Source organism: Misgurnus anguillicaudatus, chromosome 12, assembly GCF_027580225.2.
Source record: "Misgurnus anguillicaudatus chromosome 12, ASM2758022v2, whole genome shotgun sequence".
Taxonomy (NCBI): Eukaryota; Metazoa; Chordata; class Actinopteri; order Cypriniformes; family Cobitidae; genus Misgurnus; species Misgurnus anguillicaudatus.
The window spans coordinates 2,301,550-2,313,952 of record NC_073348.2 but is presented as its reverse complement, the minus strand read 5'-3'; the positions used below and the strand labels follow the sequence as shown (position 1 = coordinate 2,313,952).

The window sequence follows — 12,403 nt, the reverse complement described above, 5'->3', positions numbered from 1 at the left end:
GTATTGGAACAGGGGGGAAGTAAGCGGAAAAGCTTACTTTCTGTTGACCGTAAAACGTACCGTAAAATTCTGCCACATAACGTACCGTAAATCTTGAACTTTATATTGGTCTATTAATGTGGCTTTACATGGACTTCATCATCATCATTTAAAAGTATGTCTTTACATGTTTTGCATCATCGTATGTGTTTTTGTTTATGAGTTTGTTGTTTTCGTTTGTTTGATGATATTTATTGTAGAGACATTCATGTATACAAAGAACAACTGGAACGCGTCAGCAAATGCTTCTTCTAGATACTTCGCCCCTGAGCGGTTATTGGTTGCCGCTATAGCGAGAATAAAGTCATTATTTAACAAGAAAAAAGTCAGAATAAATATAATTTAGAGAATAAATGTGTTATTAAACGAGAATAATCGTATGGCGAGGGAGGAATGGAAAGACTCTGCAGCTTTGTGAACTAACTATTGAGATATTAGCCGATTAGAAATTCAGCAAACATTTTATTAATAAAAACATTCTGTGTAGGCTACAGGCAAGCAGAAGATCCCAGAATAGAACACAAACCGCTAAAGGGCACATTCGTTTCTTTCAATTAAAATGAGCACATTTATGGGCTTGCTTGAAAATACATGCTTATTAATAATATATTATAGTGTGTAGTGAATTTAGTGTGTATATATATATATTTTCTTCATTGTCGTTAAATAACGACTTTATTCTCGTTCAATAACGACTTCTTAGATAATGACTTCACGTTAAATAACGACTTTATTCACGTTAAATAATGACTTTATTCTTGAAATTATGATTATTCTTGTTGCTGTGCGCGTTAGGGAACGGTAATGCGCCATACGTCATCGCATCGCTATATCACTGATATGACCTTTTTTATCATGTAAAAAATTATACCGGTATTATCGTAAACGGTATGATATGGCACACCCCTAATTACAATGAATCAAACTTAATTATTTGTTATGTGACTAGAGATTTTAACATTAATTGCTGGGGGAAAACATTTCCTGTTAATGTAATCTGTACAAGTAGTTCAAACTAAATAAGCAATAACGACACGAAGCGGAGTGCCTAAAGCCCCCTTAGCTGTTATAAAAAAAAAAAAAGTTGTAATTATAGTAGTACAAATATTACTCTTCCGCCAAACAAAGTAGTTCCTCAGAATCAAGTGTGTCTGCAACAGAGCGCAGTTCCCAACAAACACAGACGCAGCAAAGACACAATCAAAATATGAATAAAGACTGTAGTGTTTATTTTCATTATTAAACCTTCATCTAATTTATACATTAAAATTTATATCGTGCAACTGTTGAAGTTATGATCAAATATGGAAGCATGCTTAACTCTGTCCCATTCAGCGGTTTTGAAAAAAGTTGCCACCCAGTTTTAGTTTAAAGTTAATGCCTTGCCTTACACAAAATGTTCATCTTAAAATTAACATAAAATATATCAAATGAAAGAACAGACCCTACAGTACTTTCATTTGTTCTCTGATCAATTCAGGAGTCATTCTTAAATCCATTCTGAATTGTGCACAAGCCTGGTGCACATTAACAGATGGACAACACATTTTCTTAAAGAACTGAGAGAGAGTACTCACAACAGACATAAGGAGTGTGTTTCTGTCAACCATTAACAATCTAGTTTTGCTTAATGAGCTGTATTTGTCCAAGATTTGCCAGCTGATGGTTATCCATCTTTATAGCGCAGAATGCAGAAAAAAAGAGCAAGGAAAAAACAGCACAAGCATACAAAAAAATTTAAAAATATGACAGAAAATACTCGAGAGAAGAAATAAAGGAGTATCAAGAAAATTTAATTTTGTTTGCAATTTGGATAACTTTGCATTCGTTTTCCAGTTTTGTGCTATATAATTTTAAATCTGGTTAAAGTTATGATTTGCGCGTTTTATTTTTTATTTACGCATATTATTGTTTAATCCGTGACCTCAATACATTTGGCAGGAAGTACAATCAATATATACTGCTCATCTATAGGCACACAAACCATCAAATTGAAGGCTGATTTCAACACAAAGACACACAAAAGAAAAGTCAATAAAACTATGAGAAACTCTATAAGGGCTAAAACAGGAAATAAAATCAATATTTGAAAATAATGGTAAAAAAAAGATCTACACATAATGGACTTTCTTTGGGGAAATAATAAACATAATATTTCTGATGTTCTTATTCAGTTTCAATAAGCTTCAAAGATATCTATTATCTCTGCTGTTTTGAGAAACATCTGTGGTTGTTTTGGTGATTATGTAAATATGTTTGTTGGATTGTGTCATAAAGAACCTCTGAACATCTGAAGAAACTTTCTGTTTTACAAAAGATTATCTGTAGTGAGAAATTATCCTTCCAAGAATCTTTGACTGAATGATTCTTTAATTAACTAAAAATGCTTCTTTTATGGCATCGATGTGAAAAAACTTTAACTTTATTTCTGTGTGTCAGTAAGAGGTAGTCTGATGTCACAATACAGTCAAATAACAAAGAAACTCATGTTTATGGATTTACTATTCTTCTTAATTTAATTGTAACGCAGATCATTTACACTGTTGCACAGGGTTGAGCGAGTTGTTTTGTCAAATATTGTTTTCACACTGCCAAAAGACTTTTCAAATTTATGGAAAGGTATAATGTTTTTCCATAGAGACTGAAAAAAAAAACATGCCATCTAAACACTTTTTCATCAAACCAATGTTATGTTATCTTAATCAGTGTCTTGCTGACTAAAACATTGCATCATTTTGAAATATGTCTGCAGCTCTTAGCAACTTTTTGGTAGGCTTGAAAATATTTTTACACAGCACTAACCATATGAAAACAGCTAACGTTAGCGTAATTCACTAACCATATGAAAACAGCTAACGTTCGCGTAATTCTTGCTGTTGTTTTAAATAGGGCTACACACGAACGAGTGTTGGCTGCCAATAAAATAAATGTGCCTGTCTTATCAAGAATTGTGTCAAAATGTATTTTTGTTCATATCTTTAATATTGACTGAATACGGTCATGTCAAACATTAAAAACATAATGAAATGAATGGCTAAAATCAGACTTTGATTTTCATAATCTCAGAATTTGATTTTGAGACTTTAGTATGTAGTTTTTATCTACTGGGTCACATAGAATTTTTTTTTGTCATAATTGTGCTGCTTTTCCTCACATATTTTTAGACATTTGTATCCATTTATAATTGAACTATGATTAGATGAGGGATAAATACTGTAGATACCTGTATATTAAACAAGTATATAGACAAAATAGTATTGAAATATTTGCCTGCAAACCTAATTTTTTAGCAAGTGTTACAACTAACCTCTGCCTGTTACAATTAAGTTGTAACGTTTGGACTTCTTTCATGTTTGGTGTAATTGTCCAAGAATGTTAAGCAATAGAAACAAACTTTAAGGGGCGGTTTCCCGGACAGGGATTAGCTTAAGCCAGGACTAGGCCTTAGTTTAATTAGGAAATATAACTATAACAAATATGCCTTACAAAAAACATTACTTGTGTGCATTTTGAGACAAAACAAAGGGCACTGATGTATTTTAAAAAATGTTAGTGCAAGCTGTTTTCAGGTTGGACAGCTCTTACATTTATTTTAGTCTAGGACTAGTCTAATCCCTGTCTGGGAAACCGCCCCTATATGTTCATTTGTAGCAGAGATGTGTGTGTTGATTGTGTAAAAATATAATTAATCAAACGCAAATATTTTTAACGATTGAGCTAAAACCAAAAAGTGTTAGGTTGTGCCCCGCTCTGCCATACTATTTTTTTTTTTCATGCATGTAGTTTAATCTTATGTTGGGTGCTGTATCATCTTATTAAGTACATTAGATATGAGTGTCCAGTGGTCTCCATCTCTGTGCTGCTTGGTGTTATAACAGCTGTTAAATCTGTTTCTATTCAGACAAAGTCAAGACTAAAAATCGTTCATTTTATTCTTCGTCACTTTGTCTTCTGTCTGCTCATCTCTATATCTGAGTGTGTTTATTTGAGTAGAAGTGTTATAACTCACAACACATCTTAGAATAACAGACAACGTCATTTATCTGACATGAGAGAGATCTAACACAAGATCTAGTGAAATGAATCTATCTTAACACAGGATCTGCAGAAGCTGACATTTTTGGCATACATGGTCATACTTGAATCTATCAATAATCCTTAATATTAAACATCAACATCAAAATACATCTGTCCAATACCATCATTTACATTCAGGTATAAACAACACAGTTATTCAATGTGCTGTGTTTGACTGGGAGCTCTTCTGCTGATCTGAGCACAGTCAGATACAAACATTTCCTCATCTAAATGACATCTGAAAATACATTTTACATGCATGACTTTAGCCTAAATAATGCACATCAAATATAAATTGACTGCATGTGAAATATATTTAAAGTTGGACCACTTTTTATGCTGACAAACATCTGCTGGTGAACATTTGAATCCATTGATAAACTGAATGTGTGCGAGTCTTTATTTGTGTATCAGTGTGTGTAGAGGAGCTGTGGTTGTGTTTTTGCTCTCTCTCTCTCTCTGTGTGTGTTTAGACTTTAGACAGCAGGCCTGACTCTGGAGCGCTGGCTTTAATGATGGTCTGGATCTCTTTAAACTTTGGATGATCTTTATCAGCCACGAGCTGAAGCAGGACAGATTCACTGGTGGTGATGATGATTCCAGTACGGGCCAAACGCTGGACAACACAATGAGAAAACTTTGTTAAATATTTTACATTATATTTTATGTAAGAGCAGCTTGATGTGTGGTCATAATTTACCTAAATTATTTTATATTCATTACAGACACTTAACACTAGACAGCTTATGATGATGATCACTTTAAGTCTAAACTTAAGACATTCTTCTTTAACAAAGCATTCACATAAAATGTCAAGTAAATGTACTTATCCTGCAATAGTTAGTTTGTACAGAACAAAGCTTTCACATAACTCATCTGGGTAATATACTTATGCTGCAACCGAGCGGATTTTAAACCAAAATACTGTATGACACTTGCATTACATGTGAACGGCCCCTACGCTAATAGGATTCTGTTTCTCTCTCCCTGTCTCGTCCTCGACCCCGAGGACAATGAGACACACAGACCCAGTTCCTGCTGCTGTGAAGGTCATCACACCACTGATCTACTGGCTGTCCTTCAACGTGATGCCCAGCTGATGCGCGACCAACGACCACCGGCTGAACCAGTTTAATACACTTACCCGTTTCATGTTTTTCCACAGGGTTTTCATCCTAGGGTTTTTTTCATCCCCTGGAGAGTCAGCCAACATTGGCTTAACTTAGCACTTTACTTTATACAATACATTATTACTACGCTCGCTTGTACCGTTTATTCTTAGCCGCTGTATTCTACTTCTTATATTATCCATTGATTATTCTGTTTTCCCCTACATCTATTCATGTAAAGCTGCTTTGAAACAATTAACAATTGTGAAAAGTGCTATATAAATAAAATTAAATTGAATGATGATGATGTAAAATCTTTCATACCTCTAGAGCAAACATTCTGTCCATCATACTTCTAGATGATGTGGCATCAGCAACAATGTGCACTTCAAACCCTCTTCCTACAAGATCCAGAGCTGTCTGCTGAATGCACACGTGTGTCTACAGGACAAAAACAATCTGTCAGTTTTAAAGGGGTCATATTATGAGATTTTTTAAAGATGTTAAAAAGTCTTGTGTCCTCAGAGTGCATATGTGAAGTTTAAGCATAAAATACATCACAGATAATTTATTATAACATTATTATAATGTTATATAATACATTATATACTTTGTAATGTGTGAGTAGAGGTGTGAGCAAAATTTGCTGTTTTTGGGTGTGTCCTTTAAAATGGAAATGAGCTGATACTGATGCGAACACTGATCGCCATAATGGTGGTTTGTTGAAAGTGAAACTCAATTGTGCTGTCAATTATATTTTCTCTCTCTCTCTCTCTCTCTGCACTAAATGGCAGTGCCGTGGTTGGATAGTGCAGATTAAGGGGCGGTATTAGTATAATAAGATCCCATTTTGACATAATATCACTTAAACATGGAAAAAGTCAGATTTACGTGATAAGTCCCCTTTAAATCCATTTCATGACAACTAAACCAAGTGTTCTTTTAAAGAAGATAACTGCTTGTTATTTTCTGATTGCAGATACTGACCTCGACACCAAAGAGCACCACACTGCGGACTGCAGGAAGTTCAGCCAGTGCGACCTCCACCTCGGGAAGAACCATGGAGAACTTTGTTTTGGGAAAAATTAGTTTAGTCCCGGTCAGATCCAGCTCCTGAACTGTGCTGCCCAGACCTTTTGGGTATTGCTCTGACACGAGCACAGGAATACCCAGAATCCGAGCACCCTGCAGCTGTATGAATGCACATAAAAACACAATGACATCTTTATTCAACATCACATCAGACTTCACACATGGCTCTTTTATTTTAAATATAATAATGAATACATATATTTGGTGTTGTGTCTGATGAGAGGATTCTGGGTGTTCCCCCTCCTTAACTTAGCAGCTGAGAGCAGGGGCGTCAGGCACCAATTTTTTAAGGGGGCACAGTGTGCAGACCTCAGAAATTTGTGCATACACAGACATCAGATGAAATATATTATAGAGCTTTTAGTATTTTCCATGGAACTTACATTTCTAACAATCTGAGCGTCATCATGCAAACACCTCCAAAATAAAAGTGTTGACTAACTTTTATATCAAACACTATTCAATCGGAATAATGACATATTGGCATCATATTTACATCTGAAATGGCATGTTATGTTTATTTAAGTTTTGTTTAATGACTTGCTTAATTGTGTCATTAATGCATTTTGCACAACAACTGCATTATCCTATGAAATTAATGTAATTTTAAATCCATTAAGTATATAAACAATGAAAATGACATAAGCTATAACCACGTGGTTGATTTTAATGTTCAATAATGATTTAAAAAAGAGGAACGCATTATTGCATCAAATTTTACCTCATATGTGAGCATGTCAAATAGCAAAAATGCAGCAGCAAACAGCAAAGCTCGTGAGCGCGCTTAGACGATAATGACGTCTGCGACTGCGCTGTCTGCAGCGCCTGCCGCCAGAATAAAGTAATGTAACACGATCAAAATGGCACAAATCTCCTAAAAGTGACAAGGATGCAGCCCAGAATTGATAACATTGTGCATATTAAACAGATTAAAAGAAAGTAACAGATTAATGTATGCTTCTTTGATTTTGAGGTTGCATTTGGCTAAACTCCTGGGCATGACGCCTCTGGCTGAGAGTGAGGTGAGGTAGATACCAGCTGAGATGTCTTAAGGTATTTATTTAACATTTTCATCTAGTCACACATGTTTTATATTTCAGTTGTAATGTTTGTGTTACAAAACTAAAACAGTGTTGTAAAATGATCTGTATTATATATTACCAGTCTCTGTCCAACACTGATGATGTCACCGAAGTATTTGATGGCAGGTCTGAATCTCTCTTGCATATCACAGCAGAAGAAAACTGTGGTGGCTGCTGAGAGGTTTCCCAACAGAGTCATCTACATAAACACAAACACAGTTCAGATATCATCAGATATCAAATGTCAATCATTTCTACTGTGGATTATAAACAGATTACATCAGAACGTATGATCACGTGACCTACATGATGATGCTGATGACACTCAGATCAGACGCTGATCTTAATCCCACACAATCATACAACAACATGCCTTAGTCAGTCTAAATGTATATATAATCTAAACACATCAATTTGATTTGATTTAAGATGTGTAATGTATTAGAATGTAAAACGTCACTTGTTTTGGTATGTTATTTTCAACACGGGGTACATTAGTTTCACAGACAGGGCTTATCTTAGTACCAGACTAAAACACACGTTTGAGCTGTCTAAATATCTTTCATACATATCTTAAAATATATCTGTGCCCGTTTTGTGTCTCGCTGCACACCATAATTGTTTTTGTATGGGTTGTTTTGTAAAAACTACTTAACTTGCCTAAAAATCTACCTAAACCCTGCCCGCAAAACCGTCCATTTATGTCTGTTTTATATAATGTGTTCAATGTAAACACCTTTAATGTTTATGTTAATAACACACAATTGTCACTGTACGCAAAAACATAGTAAACTATAATATCACAGATCTTTTTTTTTTTTTTTTTATCACAGATCTTATCCATACATAAAACAGAACACAGGACCTTTAACACAGTCCATACATAAGATAAAACATTAACGATTAACTCATAGTGTGCATTAATATATTCCTGTTTCACCAAAAGACATTTTACTTTCACTTTACTAGTCAACAAGTCAAACACAAAGACAAGGCGACAACAAACAATGTTTCAATGAACGTGAAAGTGTTTTACACACACACTCATTTGACAGGTGCCTCACGCGCGCGATACACATACGTCAACACGTCATATAATGAAATAAAAATATGAACATAATAACACGAAGAGCTAATTTATGAAAATATCAACTTACATCCACCTGCAGAGGCACTAATCTGAGACGACATCTCACTGTGACCGTAAATCCCTTCGGTAAATCTATGTACTGACCCCAGTCCTCCGAGAAACACTGAATCACGAATTTACGCTGAATATCGATCTGATGTCCATAGAGAGAGAGAAACTTCTGGATCAGAACCTCATATCCAGAACCAACAGCTACAGATGAAGGCCGTGAGAACACAGAGAAAGAGAATAACACAGAGACATGATCAGTGCTGCTGTTTGAGTCCGCCATCATGAGTTTCAACTCTCAAGTGAATCACTCAGATGAATCAGTGAATCATTTTAATGAATCATATCTACAGTACAGTCCATAGATGTCGCCCGCGCTGCTGGCCAACGGAGTCAAACGTCCGCATTTGGCGGCCATCTTACCAAAGGCAGCTCGCTCACACACACATTGTGTTGATAGTAAAACATGGCATAACTTGCTCAATTTTCAACCGTTTTTCAAACGGGTTAGTTAATTAAAAACGTCAAAGACTTAGTTATGACACTGCATACTTATGAATATTTATGTTATGTTCTAAAAAATAGAATAATGTTATAAGATAGGTAGACTAGACCTACAAGATTTCCCTTAACAAATATACATCAAGAAATGCTGCATGTTAAAATCCCCACCCTGTACAGAGATGACAATGACACGGCACAAAGATATTTACACATAAAATGGTAGTAAATCAGTCTGAATCCAAAATTGTTTAATTATATATTTTCCCAAGCGCAAACACATCCCCTGACCCAATCTTTTTCCGTACAATGTACATGACCTCCAGCTGTTTGATGGGCTGTGATTGCTCGAAACTCGTTGATGCCTGGCGAATGACTTACTCTGCTGCCCTGACGACCCTCACTGTGAATTACCAAGCCTCCATTGTTTTTCAAAGACAGCAGGTGGTAACTCTGGTCCTTAATAGCAGATGCAGCGTCTGTTACCAGGCTGGCACGGCAGACATCGCAGGACAGCTTCTTCAGAGCCCGTCGCACAACAAATACTGACATTTGAGTTAGTAGGCTATAATAATTAATAATAATAATAATAATGTGGAAACAGATTTGACTATTGGCACTTAGCCTGGCTAACACCAGACCAGTCTCATAGAGAATGAGACGTGGTCTGGGAACCATATGCTCATTTTCTCGTATTTGAGGCATGGTTTAAGAATTCCCAGAGCCGTTTATTGGGCGTTATGAATGTCTATCAAATGCGTCTGTATGTAGCTCATAGCCAATCGTTTCAATTATTCCAGATGATGTATGTAGAGTGACATCAATTCAAATGTAAACAACTTTTATCTGTACATGTGCACACAGCTGAAAGCTATGCAACTAAACTGGTAGCTATTGTATTGAAAAGTAACACAACTTAGTGGCACTGTGACAACCACATTACAGGCATAATGACAATATGATATTAATAAATATCACTTACCATTTTTAAGTTAAATAGACTATGTCGACGACGATGCCTAGCAGGTTGGTCCTATAAAACTCTGTGGTTATCATGTCTTGCCATTATACAAACATCCTTCTTGGATATGAAGTTGTGTAACGCCAAAAGTTGCTCTTTTTTTAAATAAACTTGCATTCAAAACTACTTAGAACACGATCTAAGACTGCATTAAAAAGTAACTTGGCGTCTGCTACTCCAGCATTCCATAAACAAAACTGCTTCGGTGTGTCATATAGATGTCGTCATCGTCTTGCTGCCCCCTTCCCATTCTGTGATTGGTTCCCCATTTTAGGGGCAAAAAAGGTCCATACTAGTTTCCATGCTAGACTTGCAGGGTGAATAAATTTGCGCACAAGGTAGCATGGGGAAACCATGGGAAGGTAACTGTGATCGTGTACTAATGCAGGAATGTCAGCAAACGGAGACGGAAGATCTTCTTTTCATGCTGCAGAGGACATACAGTATCTACAGCTGACAGGCTTGTAGAGGTGTCGATGACCGCTGGTAGGGTCTCGGTCTCATCTTGTGCTGTAACATTGCCTCTGCATGGTTTCACAACTCCGCACTGGGCCATCAGCTTTCTAAATATATACTTAACCTTGGAGAACCCTCGGGGTCAAATATGGCCAATGTTATCGCTGCTACCCAAAATTTTCTTGGGTTCTCCAGGGTTAAACTGGCTGGCATTGGGGTTGTTATTCCAGCCACCTTAAAAAAAAACACTATCCGAGTATTATCAAACAATTTAGACTGTATCAGTGGTGATAAATTCTGAAAACAGATAGTCAAACACACAGACCTTTTTCTAAATACTCAAAATAGTTTGTGACACTTTCAGGTAATGTGTACATCTTCAGAAAACATATTTTACCAAAAATGAAAAAAAAAAACATGGACCGACAAACTGAAAACAGTACAAGAATATTCAGCTGGTAAATATAAATTATGAACCCTACCGGATGCTCTGATGGAGTTAAATAGGAGTTCAAAGTGGTCCTGGCTGAATTTGTAGGTCAGGACATATCGCTGGCCTTCAAGCAGCACAGGAACCATTGATATCAACGTGTCAATGTTTATGACAAAGCCCAGGACAGAGAGGAACCTTCAAAAGCAAATATTGCATTACTATGATGATTCTGCCAAAACAGGACCTTGATTAAGTTTATAAAGAGAAATGAAGGGCGCATTAGCAAGATACAAACATCAAAAAGTATAAAAACACAATAAAGCCCTAGAGCCAATTTCTGTTGCAGCCCTCTACACAAATCATCATGCAAACTTAACATACCTTCATCTTCTGATTGGCAAAGTTCACATGGTTGCCTGTGACTCGGTTGGCAGCATGTTGACCACTTTTCTTTTGGACATTGTTCAGTTGAACAATGCACTTCCAATTTATACACCCACTTATGCTTGATATTTGGCTGTACGGCTGCAGAATTAGATTTTTTTCACTGCACACATCAACTGTAAAGCACCATATTCTGCACAACTATGTAAATACAATCAAAATGTATAAAAAGCAGAACAGTCAACCAGAGCAGATAAGCATTAATGAGCATGTACCTGCAACATATTGCATGCCTTACGCTTTCTGTAGACTGAAAGACTTTGAAAAGATTTAGAAAAGACTTTAAAAGATTATCAGCTCACATCTAAAGACATGGGGTTCACAGCTTTTAGTATCAGACTAAAGATTTTACAAACACTGAATCTTGTAGTGACACTATTTACACCTCCCATCATGCTCAGCAGTGATTTAACAAAAATGGAGGAGAAGCAGCTACAGTTAGCTACCGTGGCTTTTGCCATTGCAGTCATTTGCAGTGAAAGAAAGAAGAAGAGAAAGCGTCAGAGGATATGGGCACGGCCTTGGCTGCATGGACGGGGACAGCAAGGTCTGTCTGTCCTTCAAATGGAACTGGAGGTGAGTTATGTCAATACTGCTATAGCCTACTATTGCAATCATGTACTGCTAACTATGCTAATGCTATGCAGAATACCTTGTGCTAGCTTGACCACCGGGTAAAACCACCTTTTTTTAACCAGATAAAAGACAGAAGTGAATTCAGAGAGTTACTCCGGATGACCTCTGAGGACTTTGAATATTACAAAAAGTTGAGCCAGTCATCTGGAAAGCAAACACAAAGTTTCGAATGGCCATCAGTGCAAAAGATTGACTCTCAGTGACACTGAGATTTTTGGCTACAGGTTTGTATGAGGGATATTATAACTGCTGTTGTATAAACATCTTCCTAGTTGTACCCCATCCTCCCAAACAACTAATGTTGGCCTGTTGATGAAATTTACTTGGTAGATATTTGGGGTGGGTGATATCTCGATATTTAAAATATATTTAAAT

At 36.3% G+C, this 12,403-nt stretch overlaps 1 protein-coding gene across 1 annotated transcript; it reads right to left on the bottom strand.

Annotated features, from left to right (window-relative positions):
* Nucleotides 1-3,949: 3,949 nt before the first annotated feature.
* On the bottom strand, nucleotides 3,950-8,895 carry isoc1 (isochorismatase domain containing 1). The gene is made up of 5 exons (XM_055207027.2): nucleotides 8,557-8,895; nucleotides 7,479-7,598; nucleotides 6,213-6,416; nucleotides 5,550-5,666; nucleotides 3,950-4,732 (listed from the first exon to the last, which is right to left on the bottom strand). The coding sequence occupies exons 1-5, from the start codon at nucleotides 8,821-8,823 to the stop codon at nucleotides 4,586-4,588; spliced, it is 855 nt and encodes a 284-aa protein (XP_055063002.1). The 5' UTR covers nucleotides 8,824-8,895; the 3' UTR covers nucleotides 3,950-4,585.
* Between the last annotated feature and the right edge of the window lie 3,508 nt (nucleotides 8,896-12,403).

Coding starts and splice junctions, on each gene's coding strand:
- isoc1 (XM_055207027.2), bottom strand. CDS start 8,823: ATGATGGCGGACTCAAACAGCAGCACTGATCATGTCTCTGTGTTATTC. Junction 7,599..8,556: donor TAGTGCCTCTGCAGGTGGAT/GTAAGTTGATAT, acceptor GTGTTTATGTAG/ATGACTCTGTTGGGAAACCT. Junction 5,667..6,212: donor TGGTGCTCTTTGGTGTCGAG/GTCAGTATCTGC, acceptor TTTGTCCTGTAG/ACACACGTGTGCATTCAGCA.